General features: G+C 37.9%; 3 protein-coding genes across 3 annotated transcripts; 2 read left to right on the top strand and 1 right to left on the bottom strand.

Annotated features, from left to right (window-relative positions):
• Window positions 1-303: 303 nt before the first annotated feature.
• LOC116308761 (endonuclease III-like protein 1) lies at window positions 304-4,587 on the top strand. Its single transcript, XM_089032058.1, has 4 exons — window positions 304-890; window positions 1,416-1,586; window positions 2,448-2,713; window positions 3,908-4,587. Exons 1-4 carry the CDS (start codon window positions 522-524, stop codon window positions 4,050-4,052), a joined length of 951 nt encoding a protein of 316 aa, XP_088888184.1. The 5' UTR covers window positions 304-521; the 3' UTR covers window positions 4,053-4,587.
• Window positions 4,588-4,763: 176 nt separating this feature from the next.
• Window positions 4,764-7,260, bottom strand: LOC116308760 (uncharacterized). The gene is made up of 2 exons (XM_031719242.2): window positions 7,063-7,260; window positions 4,764-6,343 (listed from the first exon to the last, which is right to left on the bottom strand). Exons 1-2 carry the CDS (start codon window positions 7,106-7,108, stop codon window positions 5,352-5,354), a joined length of 1,038 nt encoding a protein of 345 aa, XP_031575102.1. The 5' UTR covers window positions 7,109-7,260; the 3' UTR covers window positions 4,764-5,351.
• Window positions 7,261-7,444: 184 nt separating this feature from the next.
• Window positions 7,445-18,163, top strand: LOC116308757 (uncharacterized). Its single transcript, XM_089031897.1, has 12 exons — window positions 7,445-7,510; window positions 7,595-7,667; window positions 7,901-7,992; window positions 8,877-8,970; window positions 9,968-10,390; window positions 11,465-11,498; window positions 12,605-12,793; window positions 13,222-13,300; window positions 14,071-14,202; window positions 14,786-14,843; window positions 15,468-15,541; window positions 16,416-18,163. The coding sequence occupies exons 1-12, from the start codon at window positions 7,457-7,459 to the stop codon at window positions 17,550-17,552; spliced, it is 2,439 nt and encodes an 812-aa protein (XP_088888023.1). The 5' UTR covers window positions 7,445-7,456; the 3' UTR covers window positions 17,553-18,163.
• The last annotated feature ends 900 nt before the right edge of the window (window positions 18,164-19,063 follow it).

The raw sequence follows: 19,063 nt of genomic DNA on the forward strand, positions 1-19,063 counted from the left end.
CCCGTTTTTAGACCATAATCCTTTTCAAACTGCTTTTGTTCTTTAATTATGACTATTGTTCCTGTATTCTCTAAGGAATCGAAAATTCTAATATGAAAGAATTTTAAAAACTATTATGGTATAGAGTCGGGGGTAAAACGTCATCTCGCTTCAGGCTCATTAAGGCCGGTTTAGACGGTACGATTTTCGCCTACAACTATCGTATACCACACGCTTGCGTCTGTCGTAGGCGATTTGTAGGCTTGATTTACACGTTACGACTCGAGTTGTAGGATGGCGCGAGCGTGTTGTATACGATAGTTTTAGGCGAAAATCGTACCGTCTAAACCGGCCTTTACTGTTCCTGCTATTCCTGCTTTAATTTATTCCTGCCATTCCTGTTGGAATTGCTTTGACTGGAGTTCGGCAAGTCGCCGGATTCTGTCGGCTAACTCCGAACCTTACCAATTGTCTCACAAAGCTTTCTGATTGGCTGAAATCTCCCGCCATAAGTTTACAAGATGGCGGCCATGTGAGTACAGATGATGAGTGCTTCAAAATACTTCAATCAAACTGCAAGACAGACTCGCTCTGCGAGTAAACATGCCACTCTAGCGATCAAGGAACAGAGTGCTCAAACAGTTAGAAGAAAACACGTTAAGATCGAATACGAATCGAATACAACACACAAAACGAAGGAGCCTGCGAAGAAAGAAAAAACTCACGACGTGACCACTTCGAAGTATTTCTCTGGAGAATCTCAATCCAAAAAACCTAGGAATGAAAGTCGTTGGGAGCCGCCGAACTGGCGAGAACAGCTCGAAAATATTAAAGTAATGAGGAAAAGTAGAGACGCTCCTGTTGATATTTTAGGGTGTGAGAAAACAGCTGATACCACAGCGAGCCCAGAGGTAATGTATAATGTTAAAGCTTAAATGTTACCACAAGTGGGTTCGGGGGGTGGGGGGGATGATATGGAACACAGGAGCCCCACCACTAGCGTGGGAAGGGGGGGGGGGGGCATGTGCCCTCTAAAGTTTTGGCAATTTATTAAATGAATGAAGATGCTGTTTCATATTTCTGCTTTTTTGGATGCACCCCCCCCCCCCCCCCCCACCCTGATATGCATTGACCCACACAATAAAATGTTTCACCTCCTGTGTGCTTATCAATGATGGTCCTTCAAGCTCTATCATTAAGGGGATGCAGATAATATAAAAACAGCACTCCCATAAAGTGAAAAACAACTTTCAGTGTGCTGGTTAAGTGATCAAGCTCAAAACAAACCAAGGTTAGGCTGTGGGGAAGCAAAAGAATCATTAGAATTACATTATTTTTCACTGTAGCCTTGAAATATTTTGTCGCTTGACCACTTAACCAGAGTATTTCGCTATTCTATGCATTCTATTCAGAAGCAATTCTCTCTTTTTTTGAAGGTCATACGATACCAGACCCTCTTGTCTCTGATGCTTTCTAGTCAGACTAAGGATGCTGTAACAAGTGCAGCAATGGAGAAGTTGAAAGCTCATGGATGCACAGTAGAAAACATCCTGGCAACACCTGACGAAAAAATTGGAGAACTGATTTTCCCCGTGGGTTTCTGGAAAGTATGTATTGGAGATTGAATGTAACTTTTAAATTTAGTTAAGGAAAGGAAAATTATAGAGAAAGTCAAAAAAACCTAATTCACAAGGAATTGCCCTTGTCTTTCACCTTTGAAGTCTTTGGTTGGATTCCTGGACTTGACATTCGATGTGAGTAAAGTTTGTTTAGTCTCACCTTGATTTGAGATTTTTTTTTCATTTTTAATTTCCCTTCTACCACAAAATTTATGTAACACACTAAAGTCTAATCCAATCTGTGAGTTACTGGTTCCCTGACTTAGATTGGTTCAGAGATTAGGGACTGGTCATAAAATAAAGGGGGGTGGACTGCAGGGCTCGAAATAGCAGCAGCCTGCCAATGGTCAAATGACAGGACCAATTCCAGGTCTGGCAGGCAAAAATAAGGATGCACTGCCAAATTAGTAATAAAATGGCATGCAAAATTTACTGGAATGACCTCCTTTTACCATGCTCCTTTACTATGGCAGGCTAAAAACGTTTTCCATTTCGAGCCTTGGGACTGGATTTGAAGGAGCTCTTTTTTTTGCTTGCCAAGTGTAAAACAATGTCCAAAATATGATGGCCTCCCTAAGTGACCCACCCACTCTTTTTAATCCACCCCCCCCCCCCACCCCCTCCTCTACCTCCTCCACCCTTACTTTATGACTAGTCTGTTATTTAAGGCTAGTTAATGTGCCCTTACTAAAATCAACCTGGCAGAGATTGTTACAGGGTTTTTTGATTGGCCATGCTGTGCCTTGACCAGAGTTTGTTCCATGGTTCAATAAAAGAAAAGTGAGTGATGAAAATGATTGAATTATTCACTATTTAATATTCCAATATTTTGTACTAACCAAATTTCAGAAAAAAATTGGTTACATCAAGAAAGCCACCAAGATATGCCAAGAACAGTACAACAGCGATATCCCCTCTTCAATCAAGGGGTTGGTTTCTTTACCTGGAGTTGGTCCTAAAATGGCTTATATTTGTATGAATGTTGCATGGGAGAAGTTAACTGGAATCGGAGTTGATACTCATGTTCATAGGATATGTAATAGGCTTGGATGGGTGAAGAAGCCTACAAAATTACCTGAGGAAACTAGATTAGCTGTAGAGGAATGGCTGCCAAGGTATGAAATTATATGTACACCTATATATTTAAAGTGCTACTCTGACAAAAATCGCTCAAACTTGGATTCAGCTGAAACTGAATGGGTAGCATGGGTGGCGTTCGCGGCTAACGCGTCGTCTTTCACCGCTGTGAGTCCAACGGGTCGGGTCGCTGCTTCGAGCCCTGCGGTCGCAACATGTGAATTGAGTTTGTTTGATGTGTTGTTCTCTCCTATGCTACAAGGGTTTTCTCCGGGTTCTCCGGTTTCCTCCCTCCGTAAAAATCAACATGTGAGTTGAGCGTTGTGTGCATAGAACATTTAATGTAGTGGTAGTGCGTGTGAGTGAGAAGTGTCCCCAATTTGTGCAAAAGTGCTAGAACGACTAGGCACTTAAATAAAAGTGATTTTTTAAATTTATTTACTTCCTAAGAATACTCTTTAAAGGTCCAATAATCACTGTATGAAGTGTGTTCTTGATATTCAGGACGAAAGTATGATATTTTTACGATTATCTTTTGAAGTCTGTGACGTCATATGATCAACATCAAACATTGCTATATATATATTTCTTTGTACATAAATCCTTAATTTATTTTATTCCTATGAAGCTCTAATGTGCTTATTTCACATTACTTGTGACTATAATTTTTATTTTGGGGGTGTTTGGGTATTTCTTTCTAGGCTTTACTACTGATATTTTGATCATAAACTACAAAGAAATGATCCAAAAAATAATCGTAAAAATATCATACTTTTGTCCTGAATATCAAGAACACACTTCATACAGTGATTATTGGACCTTTAAAGAGTATTCTTAGGAAGTTTCAGCTGGATCCAGGTTTGAGCGTTTTTCGTCAGAGTAGTGCTCACTTTAAGGGTTAACAATTATTCACCAACATAAAGGCGGAGTGATGATTGGCAAATATTTACCAAGCAGGGAATGGGAACGTGTTATCAGCCCTCAGCCCAACCCCCTGAAGTACCAGTGGGATCACTCAGATTCATCTGGCCCCTACCCTTCGACCTGTTCGGCATGGGTGGCCCTACAAGGAGTACACGACTTCCTGAGGCATAGCTCTAGGGGGATCATTGGGACATTCAAACTGGCTGATCCTTATCAAGACTAAAAACGTATATAATAAATAAATCTATAATTAATTTATCAAGTGTTAAGTTAAAGATTTAAAAAAAAACTTTTTTATCCTTTGACAGGGAAGAATGGAGTGACCTAAATGTGTTGCTAGTAGGGTTTGGTCAACAGACATGCCAGCCGGTCAAACCAAAGTGTATTACATGTCTAAACTGTAAAATATGTCCAGAAGGAAGAAGACAGACTAAAGGAAAAGCAGTTGGGTGAACTTAAGGATCTAAAACCTTTAAATATACCATTAAGAAATGAAAAAATGTTTTTAGTTGAGAAGATGTAAATATTAGACAGATTCTACACAGAAACCAAAAATAGTTTTTGTCTTAAACTTGCTAGTACTTGAGGACTGCACTGTTATAAAAAGTTTGCTAGAAAACCATATTGACAAGACCTTAAATTAAAATTGTTGAGTGAGTGGATTCAATCATCTTGCTCATAGTTTTATATAATTTTTTAGAACCAAATACAAGTAAGCTAATTGCAGTAACAGGTCATATGAACCACTACTCCACCTTAATCCTTGTTTTTAGTTAAAGCTTTTACAGTTATAATCTTAACTAATCTGAAGCGTTATCTTTTTGTTGTCTTGTGGTTAGAAAATAAATTCTGATTTGCCAAAGAACAATAGAACAGTCCTAGAATATTTCTAGGTGCCTACAATATTTTGATTAGCACTGTAATTGTGACGTCACTTGTATGGCAAAATGATTTCTAAGTCCAAATAAACTAAAAGCAAATCTATAAAGATTTTTCTCTCTTTTCTTGATGTTAGGATTTGTTGACAGTACAAATTTTTCATTAATACAAGTGCAGGAGGTTAAATTTTTGGCTTTCTTTTAGAAGTGTTTTTTGTAGGCAGTTGGACCCAGAAATATGCCACAACTTAAAAACTCTATTGCTGATTGAGATAAACGACACAAGTTATGTTGAGTAGACCAGCTACTTTTAATCAATACCACCTCAAATAAATCCTTAAAGTTTTCCCATGAACATTGACCGTAACAGTAATCAAATCTGCCTGGCTTTGATTTAAGCAATACAATTAATGTTTCTTTTTAGGATACTGATAAAATTGCCCTATTTCACTATGACGTCACATCAAAACAATCTATTGTTTAAACGCAAAGGATCATGGTCATCGGAGGGGGTCAAATTCACCAAAGATTGTTCTAAAACCTGTATCAATCCACAAAGAGAAGTAGAATAGCCAGCAAACTCTCAGAATATTTTTTAGTAAACATTAACACATATTATATCTGAAAACCAGGCCATTTTAGATTAAACTGTTTTGCTAGGAGCAAATTTTGTTGAATTTTCTATTGGATTTGGCGATTCTATCCCCCACATAAACAAGCAATGACGTCATAGTGAAATAGGGCAATTCGAAGGGAGGTTTTTTAACAGACAGCACCGACAGCAGAAAACTTTAAAACCTGTGCAGTCACACACTACAATCATTCTTTGCATATATTATAAATCAGTATGCACCCTTTCGATAATTTCTATATATTAATCAGTAACTGGAAGTAGTCTGTTTCCGAGCAAAAGTTCCCCAATTTCATACCAACTTGTAGCTTCATATAATATGCCATTATTGTCAGTTGTACTTGGAATAACAATACTTGAATCATATTGCACTGAATTACACCTTCCATAACGATTGTACAAGTCTAAAAGGGGAAGTAATTTTATCCCAAAAGCCTTGGCTACTTTTCTCATAGTGTTTGAATTCCCAATGACTATTCCTACATCTGCTTTAAGAAGAGGAAGCAAATCTCCAATTGAGTCTCCAATAAACACCGATAGACCCTCAATCTCTTTTTGCCCTTCAACGAGCCTCATAAATTCAGCCTCTTTGTCAAAGGACGTTGACACATGACTATCGATTTGACCTGTTGATTTATTATCCTCTGTAGGAAAATTATTCCCAGCTATCCTCAGATGTTTTAACTGCCCAAGAACAATCTGGATTAGGTCTTTAGACCAGTTGAACGATATTACATTCAATGGCAGGTTTACTTGTCCAAGTACCTGGACACAACCAGGGCTAAGCTGGACGTTTTTGGCAATTTGTATAATTCCTTCCTTTGAAATTCCAGAAAGAAGTCCACTGGCTTCGACCTTTTTAGTACATTCGGAATCAAAGTTGTGAGTTTCCATGAGAAAAGATTTCAAACCCTCCATACTTAGATTCCCATTTTCTGAATATGGAACGTTTTCAAGGAGCCTTTTGATAGTTTCTTTGTGGCCTTTGAGGTATGTATTTCCCAGCGATTCCCATTCCTTGTCTAGTACTTTTGATTTGGCTTCAGATGCTCTTCTGTATGTTTCAGTGGCCTTATAGTACAGACCGGTCGTGTCTTCAACAGTACATGTGCTGTCAAAATCAAAAGCTAAAAAACGCACTCGCAATCCAGGCCAATCTCTAGGACATGAATTCTTCTGCATCTTCACGCTTGACAATGCTGTAATTTTGTTCATTCTAATGGCTATGATAATTACTGTGCAAAACAAAATTAAAGAAAAACATGAAGATATAGAAATATAGATAAATTATAGTGCTTGGGAACAAGGTTATTCCAGGCGAAAGCCCTTGGAATTAAATTCGGAAAAATTAATTTCCGACCCGCTGGGAATCAAACCCATGACCTTCGGAATTGTACTATTAAAGAAAAACAGATGGGTTTATGATGTCTGCAAACGAATATGCATTATCAAAACATTTAGGTATTAATGTGTTGGAGCATAAACTTTTAAGTTAAAACTTTAAGGTAAGATCTCATAGATATAGACATGTTTTTATTTGGCATTTTGCACATAGTTGTACATCAACTTAGTTCCAAATAAAACAAGAGTATATATGTATGTTTATGTATGTGTGTTTATGAACTCTCTAGTCACTCTCATCCCCCTGCCCCACCCCCTTCCCCTTCCCCAGCCCGGTCTCTCACTCTCAGCCCCGTCCCCCCCAGTTGTATCTACCGTTATTACATAACCATTGAAAAAACCTGTGCCACCGAAACTAAAACCCCTTTATCTCAGTTTCAGATTAATAAATGAAATTCGAATGTCTTTCTTTAGAAATACTGGTGAATGAAGTAAATTCTACCATTTTTGGGTTTACTTGTAAGAAGAATTTTAAGAAATGAGCTCAAGGCACATCTACTATAGTACAGTACAAACACAATCGCGAAACACTTTGAAATATAGGCTTACTTACTAATTATGAAGAACAAATATCTTGTAATTCGTCTTCCTAGTTTCATTTAACCTAAACAGGTTAGACAGGAAAAGACCAAGCTATTTTTGCGAAGATCTATAAAGATCCATTCAAAACATCCATTTGTTTTGACCTCAGAACTGCAGCCGAATGAAATACGAAAAACGTTATTTCCTTCGTGAAGACTCGTCGCATTTCGTGTTTGATTCGTAAGCAAACTTTTCGATTCGTAAATGAGATCGGCGGCTTTCGGATAAACTTCGGAGAGATAGTCGATCCGAAGTACCCGAGGAGCGCCGACGATATTCGGCCCTCTCTCGAGAAGTAACCGAAAGTCTTGTTATTATCGACGGGCTTCCTGTTTCGAGGAATGACATTTTTCAACATTTTCAAAATGGCGACAGGAATTGTAGAAAAGGTCTCTGAAAAAGTCTCCTTTGCTACGAAAGTAAGTAGCTTATAGGCAAAAGGTATTGCTATTTAGTACAAATGGATATAAATTTTACGATTTGTCCTTTATTTTTTTCTCTAGATGCCAATGTTAATGAAGGCAACAGCTGATAACGACAGGCCTACACCTGGATATCTATACCAGGAAATAACTAGTATCCTAAATGACGAGCTTATGTCGTTACTGTTGCTGTAAATCATTTGTAATACACTCATTTATAAATGCCTCTGCCTGAAGTTAGGGTTAATTAGTATTTGGCATAAATATCTTTTAGAACTAGTTAGTCTACGCGTTTATATACCGTAAAATATATCATATATGACCTCATTCACTATCATTTCTACTCGTAGTTGTAAATGTAATATCATATCTTTAACTGGTGTATAGAGATAACCATGGAGTCATACTCAAACTGCCACTTACTTATGGATTTTCTAAGTGACAGACTTAAGAAATCTTCACCTCATATAAAATACAAGGTACATCTATAATAATTCATTGCTTGCTTCCATCCTTCCTTCCTAATTGCTTCCTTCCTTGCTTTCTTCCTTCCTTCCTTCCTTTCTCATATAATAATAGATCAATCTTCATATTGTGACATAATATATAAATGATGAGTCTCCCCAGAGGCTAAGTTTTTTGTAATATATCTTCACACACAACACTCACTACCACTACATTTGATAGTGTCCTTTAGATCCGATGATCAGTACGAGTTTTTAACTTTCAAAGATTGATACTTCGTGTACATAGATTGAAGCTTTGGATTATACAAAAATCACAGAATCCAAGCAGGACCAATTTTAAAATTCATACTTATTCTCGTACTTGTTATTGGATCTAATGAGACTTTGCTCCCTTCCTTCTTTGAACAATCCATCCTTCAGTTATTCCATCCATCCATCCATCCATCCATCCATCCATCTATCCATCCATCCATCCATCCATCCATCCAACCATGCATCCATCCATCCATCCATCCATCCATCCATCCATCCATCCATCCCTCCCTCCCTCCCTCCCTCCAACCATCCATCCATCCATCCATCTAACCATCCATCCATCCCTCCCTCCCTCTCTCCATCCCTCCCTCCCTCTTTCCATCCCTCCCTCCCTCCCTCCCTCCAACCATCCATCCAAACATCCATCCATCCATCCATCCATCCATCCGTCCGTCCATCCGTCCATCAGTCCATCTATCCCTCCATGCATGCATTCATCCATCCACTCACCCATGCATCTGTCATTCACATTTTTTCCATACTTTTTTGATTCAGTATCAGATTGTTTATTAACTTTTACTGGTTAATGATTTTCTATATTGTGTTAATATAACTGATTATAATTTACAATATGACAATAGGCTCTAAAGATCATGACATATGTATCAGCCAATGGCCAATCAGAATTCAGAAGTGCATTAAGACACAAAAACCAGCACATCCGTGATGCTGCAAGTGAGTATACAGTCCTTTGACTAAACGTTGCTGTTTGATCGGTTTCATCCCTACGCACCTAGACCGAAAAGGATCATGGGGATAATTAATTCACAGTTACTAGCTGCCGCATATGTTATCTAACACGTCTTGAGCAAGTCATACTGGACTGGAAAACTAAATTTTTGGCTCTTATCCCCAAAGAAACCTATTTTGGAGCCACTATCTGTAGCCAGCGATAACTCGTTTGAACAGCGCTCAAGCAGATAATCTTTTAGCGCCTGCGCGTTGTCGATATTTGGGACATCCTTGATGGAATATGATATAAAACGGCTCTTGTTTTCCTTGCGTAAAACGCGAAGACAAATGTGCATTTTGCTCTCCATTGTGCGATTGTCACCGACTGATAGAGAACAATTAATTATTCGTGTAAATTTACCCATTATCCTTTTCGGTCTAGGGCGTGTAAGGATGATCCGATCAACGACAACGTTTAGTCAAAGGACTGTATATATACATTAATATACATTATGCATTAGAAAGTATCTATAAATTCTGAGATGTTAAAGCTAAATTAATTGTTCAGCTTGGAGACATATATAGCTACCATAACCAAAGGAACTTCAGTCAAAACTATGAATAGACCTCAGACTTCAAGTTTCATACCACTTTTTCTCCTGAGAATATTATTATTTGTTTGAGTTGTTTTTATATTCATTTGTCTTCTCATGCATGACCATGAAACAAAGAAATGATACTCTAGGGAATGACATGTGGTCTGAAATGGGAAAATATTATGCCCAGCATTTCGCCAGTCACCTATGGGGTTGTGATACCCCCTCCAGCCTAATCAATTCAATATACATGTATCATGGAAACACTTTGATTGCCGTTCACCAAAACTCTATTTTGCCTTATGACAACAATTAATGCTAAGATTCTGCAAATTAAAGACAAAAAGCACTGTGATAATTATGGTTTCTAAACCCATTGTAAATTTTTGATTTCATTCATGCAGATTTTTCTGGCCCAATGGATGCACTCCACGGTGACTCACTCAACCTAAAAGTACGAAAAGCAGCAACTGAACTCATTGAACTCTTATTCAACATTGAGAACCCCGAATCTTCCCAGCAGTCCTTTATAATGTCTGGACCATCAGGGCAGAAGATGGAAGGCTTTGGAAACACACCAACAATTCCTGCATCAAAAAGTGTTGGCTTTATCAATAAAGTTAAAGAACTAAGCAGCCATATTCCATCTATTGGGGGCTATTTGAAGACGGGAACCAGCGAAGACTTTATTACCAATGAAGTGGATGTTGGCGAAGGGCAGTTTGTTAGTTTTGGTGAGATGCCATCCACCAACAGGTCTTTAGGCCAACCTTCGAGGGTTGAATTTGTCAATTATAATAGTGAAAATAAATGGAGCCCACAGAAAGGTATTAAAAACGCTTTTTTGAACACTTTTCACTTTTCATCTGGTATGATGTGTCAGTGAACTGAAACCTTGCAGGGGGAAACAATGATTGCTAAATTAATTGTTTAATTTTAAAATTAATGTGGAAGAAACAGTGCAATGAATCATAGATAAGACTCACGCAATGAAATCCTCAAAACGAATGAAATAACATCTGGGCTGATCTAAGCTAGCTAGCTATTATTCAAAAATAAAAACTCTGATTAACGACCTGTGAAATGATCTAAGTCAGAGCGAAGCTAACTCACAGATAGAACCCTGAAACAACCTCTTGGCTGATCTAAGTCAGGGGCATGGCTAACTCACAGATAGAACCCTGAAACAACCTCTGCGCTGATCTAAGTCAGGGGCATGGCTAACTCACAGATAGAACCCTGAAACAACCTCTGTGCTGATCTAAGTCAGAGCAAGGCTAACTCACAGATCAAACCCTGGAACAACCTCTTGGCTGATCTAAGTCAGGACATGGCTAACTCACAGATCAAACCCTGGAACAACCTCTGGGCCGATCTAAGTCAGGGGCATGGCTAACTCACAGATAGAACCCTGAAACAACCTCTGTGCTGATCTAAGTCAGAGCAAGGCTAACTCACAGATCAAACCCTGGAACAACCTCTTGGCTGATCTAAGTCAGAGCAAGGCTAACTCACAGATCAAACCCTGGAACAACCTCTGTGCTGATCTAAGTCAGGACATGGCTAACTCACAGATCAAACCCTGAAACAACCTCTGGGCTTATCTAAGTCAGGGCACAGTAATGTTAACTTACAGATGGGACTTTGATTAACAACCTTATGGGCTAATCTAAGTCAGGACATGGGTAACGCATGAATTAAATCTTAAAAAAACCTCTAGGTTAATGGCTCGGCTAACTCACAGATTGAACCATGAAATACCCTGGCCTAAACACTCTTGATTCTCTTAATAATTCCCTGCAAACTACACAGTTTTTCAGCTGTTGTTTTATATATTATTATCTTTATATTTATAACCACACCCTGTGTTTACAAGATCTTATCTCTTTCTTGTGTTGTAGGCTCTCATCAAAAGGTAGCTGAACATAGTTCAAGGTATGCAGTTCATTCAACATATGTCTGTCTAACTTCCAAGTGTCTAATAATAACAAAGATTTTTTGGACTAATTTTCATATCAGCTTTAAGCATGCGCAGAATTTTTTCACTCATGCCAATAGGTGATAGGTCATTCCAAGACCCAAAGGAATCATGAGAATATAACTAAAACAGGAATGATGGTGTTTGGTTTCATGCTTTACGATTGTTTCGCCTACGCATTGGTTCGCCTACTGAAGTTCGCCTACATATAAGTTTTGCCTACTGAAGTTCGCCTACCTATAAGTTTTCCTACTAAAGTTCGCCTACATATCAAATGCATTGTAAAATCTATCTATGAAGGGTGAGACAATAAATATACTGTAAAAAAGGAAAAAAAAAGTTCTCGTGTAAAGAATAAAACTTTTATATGAATAGCAAGGCAAAGTAAGCACAACACACTCTTTAGTGTGTGGTGGGGAAGTGTCATCTAAACCCGAACGAAATGAGCTGTAATTAAACCATGGGGCTGTTCAATATATCAACAACATACGGTGGGAGTTTTATTTGATTTAAACTATTTTAAAGTGTAAAAATGAGGATTCAAAAATACCCATATGATACCCATATAATCTTTGTCTGTATGTCTGTCTCTCGATCGATTCAGTTATTCAACACTAACGGTAAACCTGGGCTGCCTGTGGTGAAACAATCGGATACTGGTTTCATGTCGAGTACAAACAACACTCTGAATATTTATGCATTCTTGACAAGAATAATATTATAAGAAATACCATTCATTCCAGCTATTCTTGGTTTTGGAGTGACCTATTTCCAAGATCACTTATATCCTATGGCTCTTTTTAAAATGACTATAATTCTTTTATAAGGTTAAAGACCATGATGATGATAATGATGTTGTCGAAGGTGATGATCATGGTGATAATAATGATGATGATGATGATGAAGATGATGGTGATGATGATGATAATGATGTTGAATGAAGATGATGGTGATGATGATGGACCGTGGTGATCATGATGACAATGATGATGATGATGATGATGATTTTGAATGTTTATGATGATGATGATGATGATATGAGTTATTTTTCTTTCAACACCAGTATTTTAACTGTGGCTGATGAAAAGCCTAAAGACAATGGATATGATGAAGATGATAAGCATGATGATGATGATGATGATGACGATGATGATTATGGTACAGCAGAGAATCAGTTAGTGAACAAGATAACAGAGGAGGGAGGCATACGTGCAGTACCATCCAAAGAATCTCTAGAACAGTTTACACAAAGGTATACTCAGAAATGTTTAGATTGGAATCTTTTTTTCTCAAATTGATTGATTTATGTATTATTGATATGATATTCAATAGGCCCTTTGCAGCTCAGTAATCACGTGCTGATTAATTCACTGAGAGCAAATGAATGAACATCTTGATTCCCATGGGTGAAATATACTGGTGAGCAAACAAACTTTCTACAACCTGTTTCGAGAGCTCGTAATAAAACTGCATTTCGTAACACACTGGTTACACATCGTTTCATTCAGTTCTTTACAAGTAGCTAAAAAGAATCACCAATTTAAAATAAAATAAAGAAATTTGCTCACCAGTATAGACACGTGACTAAGGGCCTATTCTTAATTGTAAAACCCAGATTTCCGTAAATAATTTCTGGGTTACTATACATTGTTAATTATTAAAATTATGCATCTATTTTAGGTGTAGTACACTGGATCTTGTGAAAATACTAAAATTAATCAATACGAGACTGGAAGATCCAAGTCTTGATGTACAAATGGTAAATATTATCAGGAGTGCTTTACTCCTTAATGGCCATGATGTCCATACGTCTGTCCATCCATTTATTTGTTCACCCATCAATATCTAGCCATACACCCTTCCTTCCAACCACCCATCCATTCCATCAACTCATCCATCCCATCCATCAACATCTCTAGCCATTCATCCTTCCTTTATTCTAGCAATCCACCCACTCTTGAATCCATCCACCAAGTCTTCTGGCCATTCTTCAATTTACCCACGTCTCCATTTCATCAACTCATCCATTCACATCCCTACTCATCCTCCCTTCATTTTCATTTGAGCCATCCACCCAGTCTTCCTGCCATCCACCCAGTCTTCCAGCCATCCACCCAGTCTTCCAGCCATCCACCCAGTCTTCCAGCCATCCACCCACCCACCCAGCCATCCACCCACCCACCCATCCACCCACCCACCCAGCCATCCACCCACCCAGCCATCCACCCACCCAGCCATCCATCCAGCCATCCACCCACCCAGCCATCCCCCCACCCAGCCATTTATTCACCCATTCTTCTCTCCTTCACTTCAAACACACTTTGTCCCTTCCATCCATTTATCCATTAATGAATCCTCCCTTCCATCCATCCACTCATCCTATTAGTACATCCATCTCATTTCATGTTATTCCATCCATCTATCCATTCTTTTTTCAATTTTCATACAATCATCTCTTCAGACTTTTATGCCATCCTATCCATCTATATGGTTAATCATTATTATAAGAATCTTCATTTTTCCTGCTAGAAATGCTTGTTTGCTTTAGAACACCTGCTGAGAAGCACCATTCCTGATGTAGCAACTAAAGTACTAGAATGGATCAATCTACAGCAGCTGATAGAGTCTGACAGCAGCAAAATCAAATCCAAGGCCAACAAGGTAGATAAAGATCTCAATAAAAACTGTGAAAGATCTAATAATGTTATCATTTTTTTAACATGAGTTAGCCTTCTCTGCAAGCGTCTCTCTCTTCGCTGTCGAGTATCTTTTTGTTACCTTTGTCGAGATACCTGTGGTGTGTACATTAATGTGAGGGAGACTGAGAGCGAAATCCCAAAACCCTCTTCCCTTCTTTATCACACAAGAACCCCAAGCTTTCTCTGCAAGCGTCTCTCTTTTCACTGTCGAGTGTCTTTTCGTTACTTTTGTCGAGATACCTATGTTGTGTACATTAATGTGAGGGAGACTGAGAGCGAAATCCCAAAATCCTCTTCCCTTCTTCATCACACAAGAACCCCAAGCGCCAATGAAATTAAAAGAAGAAGAGTATGCCTTATGAGTAAGCTACCAGGAAGTTAAAATAGCAGGCAAGGACAATGGCATAGGACAATCTTTACTTGGGTTTAATGTTTTTCCATTTCAGACCATGTTAAACAGCAGTTAAGGGAGACAATAATGTAATTAATAATGGGTTTTTTTTTTCTGTTTTTTTTTTTTTTTTTTTTTTTTTTGTCATTCAAAGGTTTTATATATTGCCAAATCTAAGAAGGGATCTTCAGAAACAAGTGTTCATTTAAAAGGTGAGTAAATAGTTGCTCTTTCTTTGGCACCTTTTTCAATATGATCTATGCACACAACGTTCAACTTTAATGACTAGTGGTTTTCCACAAAAAAAAATATTTGAAAAGAGAAACGAGAGACAAGAGTATCGGACCTTTCGACAACCTTATGTCCTTATCTCAAACAAAATTGATAATGAATTTTGTTAATAATAACGACATAAGATAGTCAAAACGTTCAAACTTTTGTCTGTCGTTCTTCTTTCTTTCTTTTTCTTTCTTTTTCTTTTTTTTCTTTTTTTCATTAAAAATCTATAATTATATATATATATATATACACTCGATTGCAGAAACGTTGTAGTATACATTTATGCATATATCTAATTTATTCAGTATATTTAATGATATGCAAAACAGTAAAATCGCTTTATTTATTGTTTGTTTCATTCAGTGACTGTCAAAATATTTTTTCTTGTCTATTAGATCGTACAGATTATAAATCAGTTGGTTTTAAGCGTTGAAAATGGTTATTTTGCATTATGCATCTCATTAGATATTTGTATAAATGTATAAATGTATACTACAACGTTTCTGCAATCGAGTGTATATATATGTATACACTATTTGAATTATTTTATGATCTAGAAAAAAAGGAAAAACCAACGCCAGCTACACCACCTCAAGTAACCAATGTTCAGCTCCTTACTGAGGAACAAAAGGTAGGCACGTACTGAGAAAAAAAAAAACATATGACATTTTTCCCGATATACTTTATTCCTTGTGGTGAAATGTTTTCCAATTACCGGCAAAGTGTCATACCCTTGAGAATAAGATTCTTTGTTTGATTTGTATCCATATTCATGTTTCTTTTTATGGGCAACCGTTAAACAAAGAAATAATACTAGTGACTAGTGGTCTGAAATGGGAATGCATTGCATCACAACAAGCGTCATGCAACACGCGTCATGCAACGTGCGTCATGCAACATGCGTCATGCAACATGCGTCATGCAACATGCGTCATGCAACATGCGTCATGCAACATGCGTCATGCAACAAGCGTCATGCAGCATGCGTCATACACCATGAGACATGGCAGGTGCAATATGCAACACAACCTTCACCAGTCTCTTTGTTAAAATAGCTTTATTTTCGGGGGCGAATCAAAGATCAGTTGTAGGACGAACCCAGAAATCCCAGACCTCCTATATATCCTATATTTCCTATAATTTCTATAGGATCCTATAAAGAGCCTATATTTAAAAAAACCGTCTATATTTCCTATATTTCCTTCTTTTTTTTTTTTTTTTTTTTTTTTTTTTTGTTTCTGTTTTTTTTATTTTTTTATGGCCGATCCCTGGTTACGCCACCGAAAAGCTATCTTAGCTCCTATAAAGTGCATATATTTTTGGGAAAAAATCCTATAATTTCCTATATTTAGAACTTGCACGGCCTATATTTCCTATCAAATTTGTCTAAGAAGTGGCTGGGATGCCTGCGAACCCCTTCTTGACATTATGTATATTAACCCCTCCCCCCTCTCCCCTGGGGTGTAGGTATGTTACAGACTGATAACAGTTTGAATTACTTTTAGTTCGATTCAAGCCCAGATCTTCTTGGCTCTGGATCTCTTGACCACAGCAATATGACGCAAAAAGAGAGCGATCTTTTCCATGGATTACAGATACACGAAAGACATCAAAATACCCAAATACAGTCACGTGAGGAAACTAACCAATCAATGAGCTCTGACTTCAGGGATCTTCAGATGAACTCACGTGTAAAATCCAACCAATCTTCAGCCATCGATGATTTAAATGACGTCGACTTGCTTGGAAGTTCAAGTGATAAAACGAATCTGACAAGTAACTCGTCTGATGGAAAGAAATCATTTGAAACGTTCGATCCTTTGGATGTGAAATTCGACAGCAAGAAAGGATTATTGACAGAATCAAATAGCTTGGATGATATCCTGACTCTTAATGATACTCATGTAAATCCATCCCCTTCACCCTTATCTCCCCAAGGAATGTCATCTTCGTCACTAATCCAACCATCATCATCGACATCATCATTATCATCATCATTATCGTCTACCAAACTCAATATTCAATCAACAAGCACTCCCCATCAATCTCCTATCGGTCGTCAACCGAACATTTCTGGATTCGAAGAACCCTCAAGTTTTCTTAGCAACATGAACAATGTAAATCTAGATATGAAGACTTCGACTTCTCAAAGACTGGAAGGACAAAAAATAGGACAAGATTCTGTTAATTCCCCCTCTGATAACCCATATAGCCTTGAAGCACTTGGGAATCTGTCTTGTTTAACTGGATTACCCACTAGTCAAACAGCCAAATCTAGTTTGAGTGGTCAACCTGTCGGACAACCCGTAAGGCAGGCAGGTCTTAGTGAGCAATCTGGTATGAAAGGTGTAGAAACTGGATTGCGTGGTCAGTCTGGTTTTACTGGTCAATCTGGTTTTACTGGTCAGTCTGGTTTTACGGGCCAGACTGGTTTTACCGGCATATCTGGTATCTATGGAAATGCTGTTCCCACTTCCAGTAGATTTATCCCTCGCCTGATTGGTCCAAATCCAAACCATACGATACCACTGAATCTATCCAAGCCAACCAATCAGAAAACAGACTTTGATTTCTTGTCAAAGCCTAAACGAGAAAGCGCATTTAGCTTTGTTCAAGACGAAATGAGGGCCAGCAAAAAATGAATTTTGAATTTTAAAAAAAAACCAGTTGCAACTGTTGAAAGTGGACTCCAAAGAAGACGACTGTATTGTTCTTATTAGAGAGGTATATTGTCCATATGCCTATCATCTATACTCTTTACAAACAACATTCTGGGATAGCTGTTCTCTTGAAAGTGGACTCAAAAGGAGACAACTGGATTGTTCTTATTAGAGAGGTCTCTGCCTTGTCTCTCAACTATACTCTATGTAAAACACTTCAAGAAAGCTGTTCTTTCGAAAACTGATGTTCGTACTAGAGAGGTGTGATAGAAAAACGTTTTTCGTAAGGTGACGTCCGTGCTGTGATTCCAGTGACACTGCTCTCTACACATAGGGAACTTTCATTTATTACGGGCATCATGTAACCAGAGAGGGAATTACGATTAGAGAGCACGCACTAAAACCGTGAACATTAAATAGTACTAATTAGTACTATTTAATACAGAACTCTTTGTTTTCTATTGTTTAATTATCACTATTTAGTGCTAAAAATTAGTATTTGCTTCACGGATTTAGTGTGAGCACTCTATAGACTGAAACTTTCTGTAATTTATGACTTATTTTGTAAAAAAAATAAAATTAAAGTTGAAATATTTTTATACTGATAGTTCTCTACAATAAAGATTGTATGATATATGAGTTGGTGTTTGCAGCATGCAGGAGCAGGTGTAACTCTAGGCCCGGTCGTGATATGAGATGATAAAACTATTAAGCCGACTCTTTGGGGGAAAACAAAATAAGTCTCAGTCGGACAAAACTGTCGCTTTTCGTCGTTCTTGTGGGTAGAGATGAATCAGAAAATGTCGCTTTTTCGTTATGTTATTTTTGTCATAAACTGAGTGAATATTGAATATTGATATATCAATGCAGTCGTGTTTTTAGACTTTAAAAAAGCCTTCGATACAGTAGACCACACTACTGCTATCGAGATTAGACTAGATATTATGGAATAACCGGTCACCGTTTAAATTTGGGTTGGTTTGATTCATATCTAAATAAAAGAACACAGACCTGCATAGTAATTAGTTGCAAGTCGTCTAGGGCATTGGTTCGGTGCGGAGTGCCACAAGGGACCATTTTGGGACCCCTCTTGTTTTTGTTATACATCAATGATTTGCCTAATTGCCTGACTTATTTTCAGCCAAGAATGTTTACCGACGACACTAGCATAACATTTGCCAGCAATAATATAAACCAAATTAATGAATGCGTCAATTTTTATCTGTCCAAAATTCATGTCGATTGGCTTGCTGCAAACGAGCTCACACTTAATATGACTAAAACAAATCTTGTGCAAATAGACCAAAACCTCACTTTGGAAAATCATATTCATATGACATCTAAAAAATGCCTCGAGAATAAGTATAATGAAACGCATTAGGTACTTCGTTCCTCGTGAAACACTCTTGAATATTAACCGTGTACAATGCTTTTGGCACGACCTCACTTTGATTACTGCAGCGTAGTGTGGGGAAGCTGTAATAAAGGCTTTT

The sequence above is a fragment of the Actinia tenebrosa genome, unplaced genomic scaffold, assembly GCF_029948245.1.
Source record: "Actinia tenebrosa isolate PJP-AT-01 unplaced genomic scaffold, QUT_ActTen_1.0 PGA_scaffold17__23_contigs__length_9995812, whole genome shotgun sequence".
NCBI lineage: Eukaryota > Metazoa > Cnidaria > Anthozoa > Actiniaria > Actiniidae > Actinia > Actinia tenebrosa.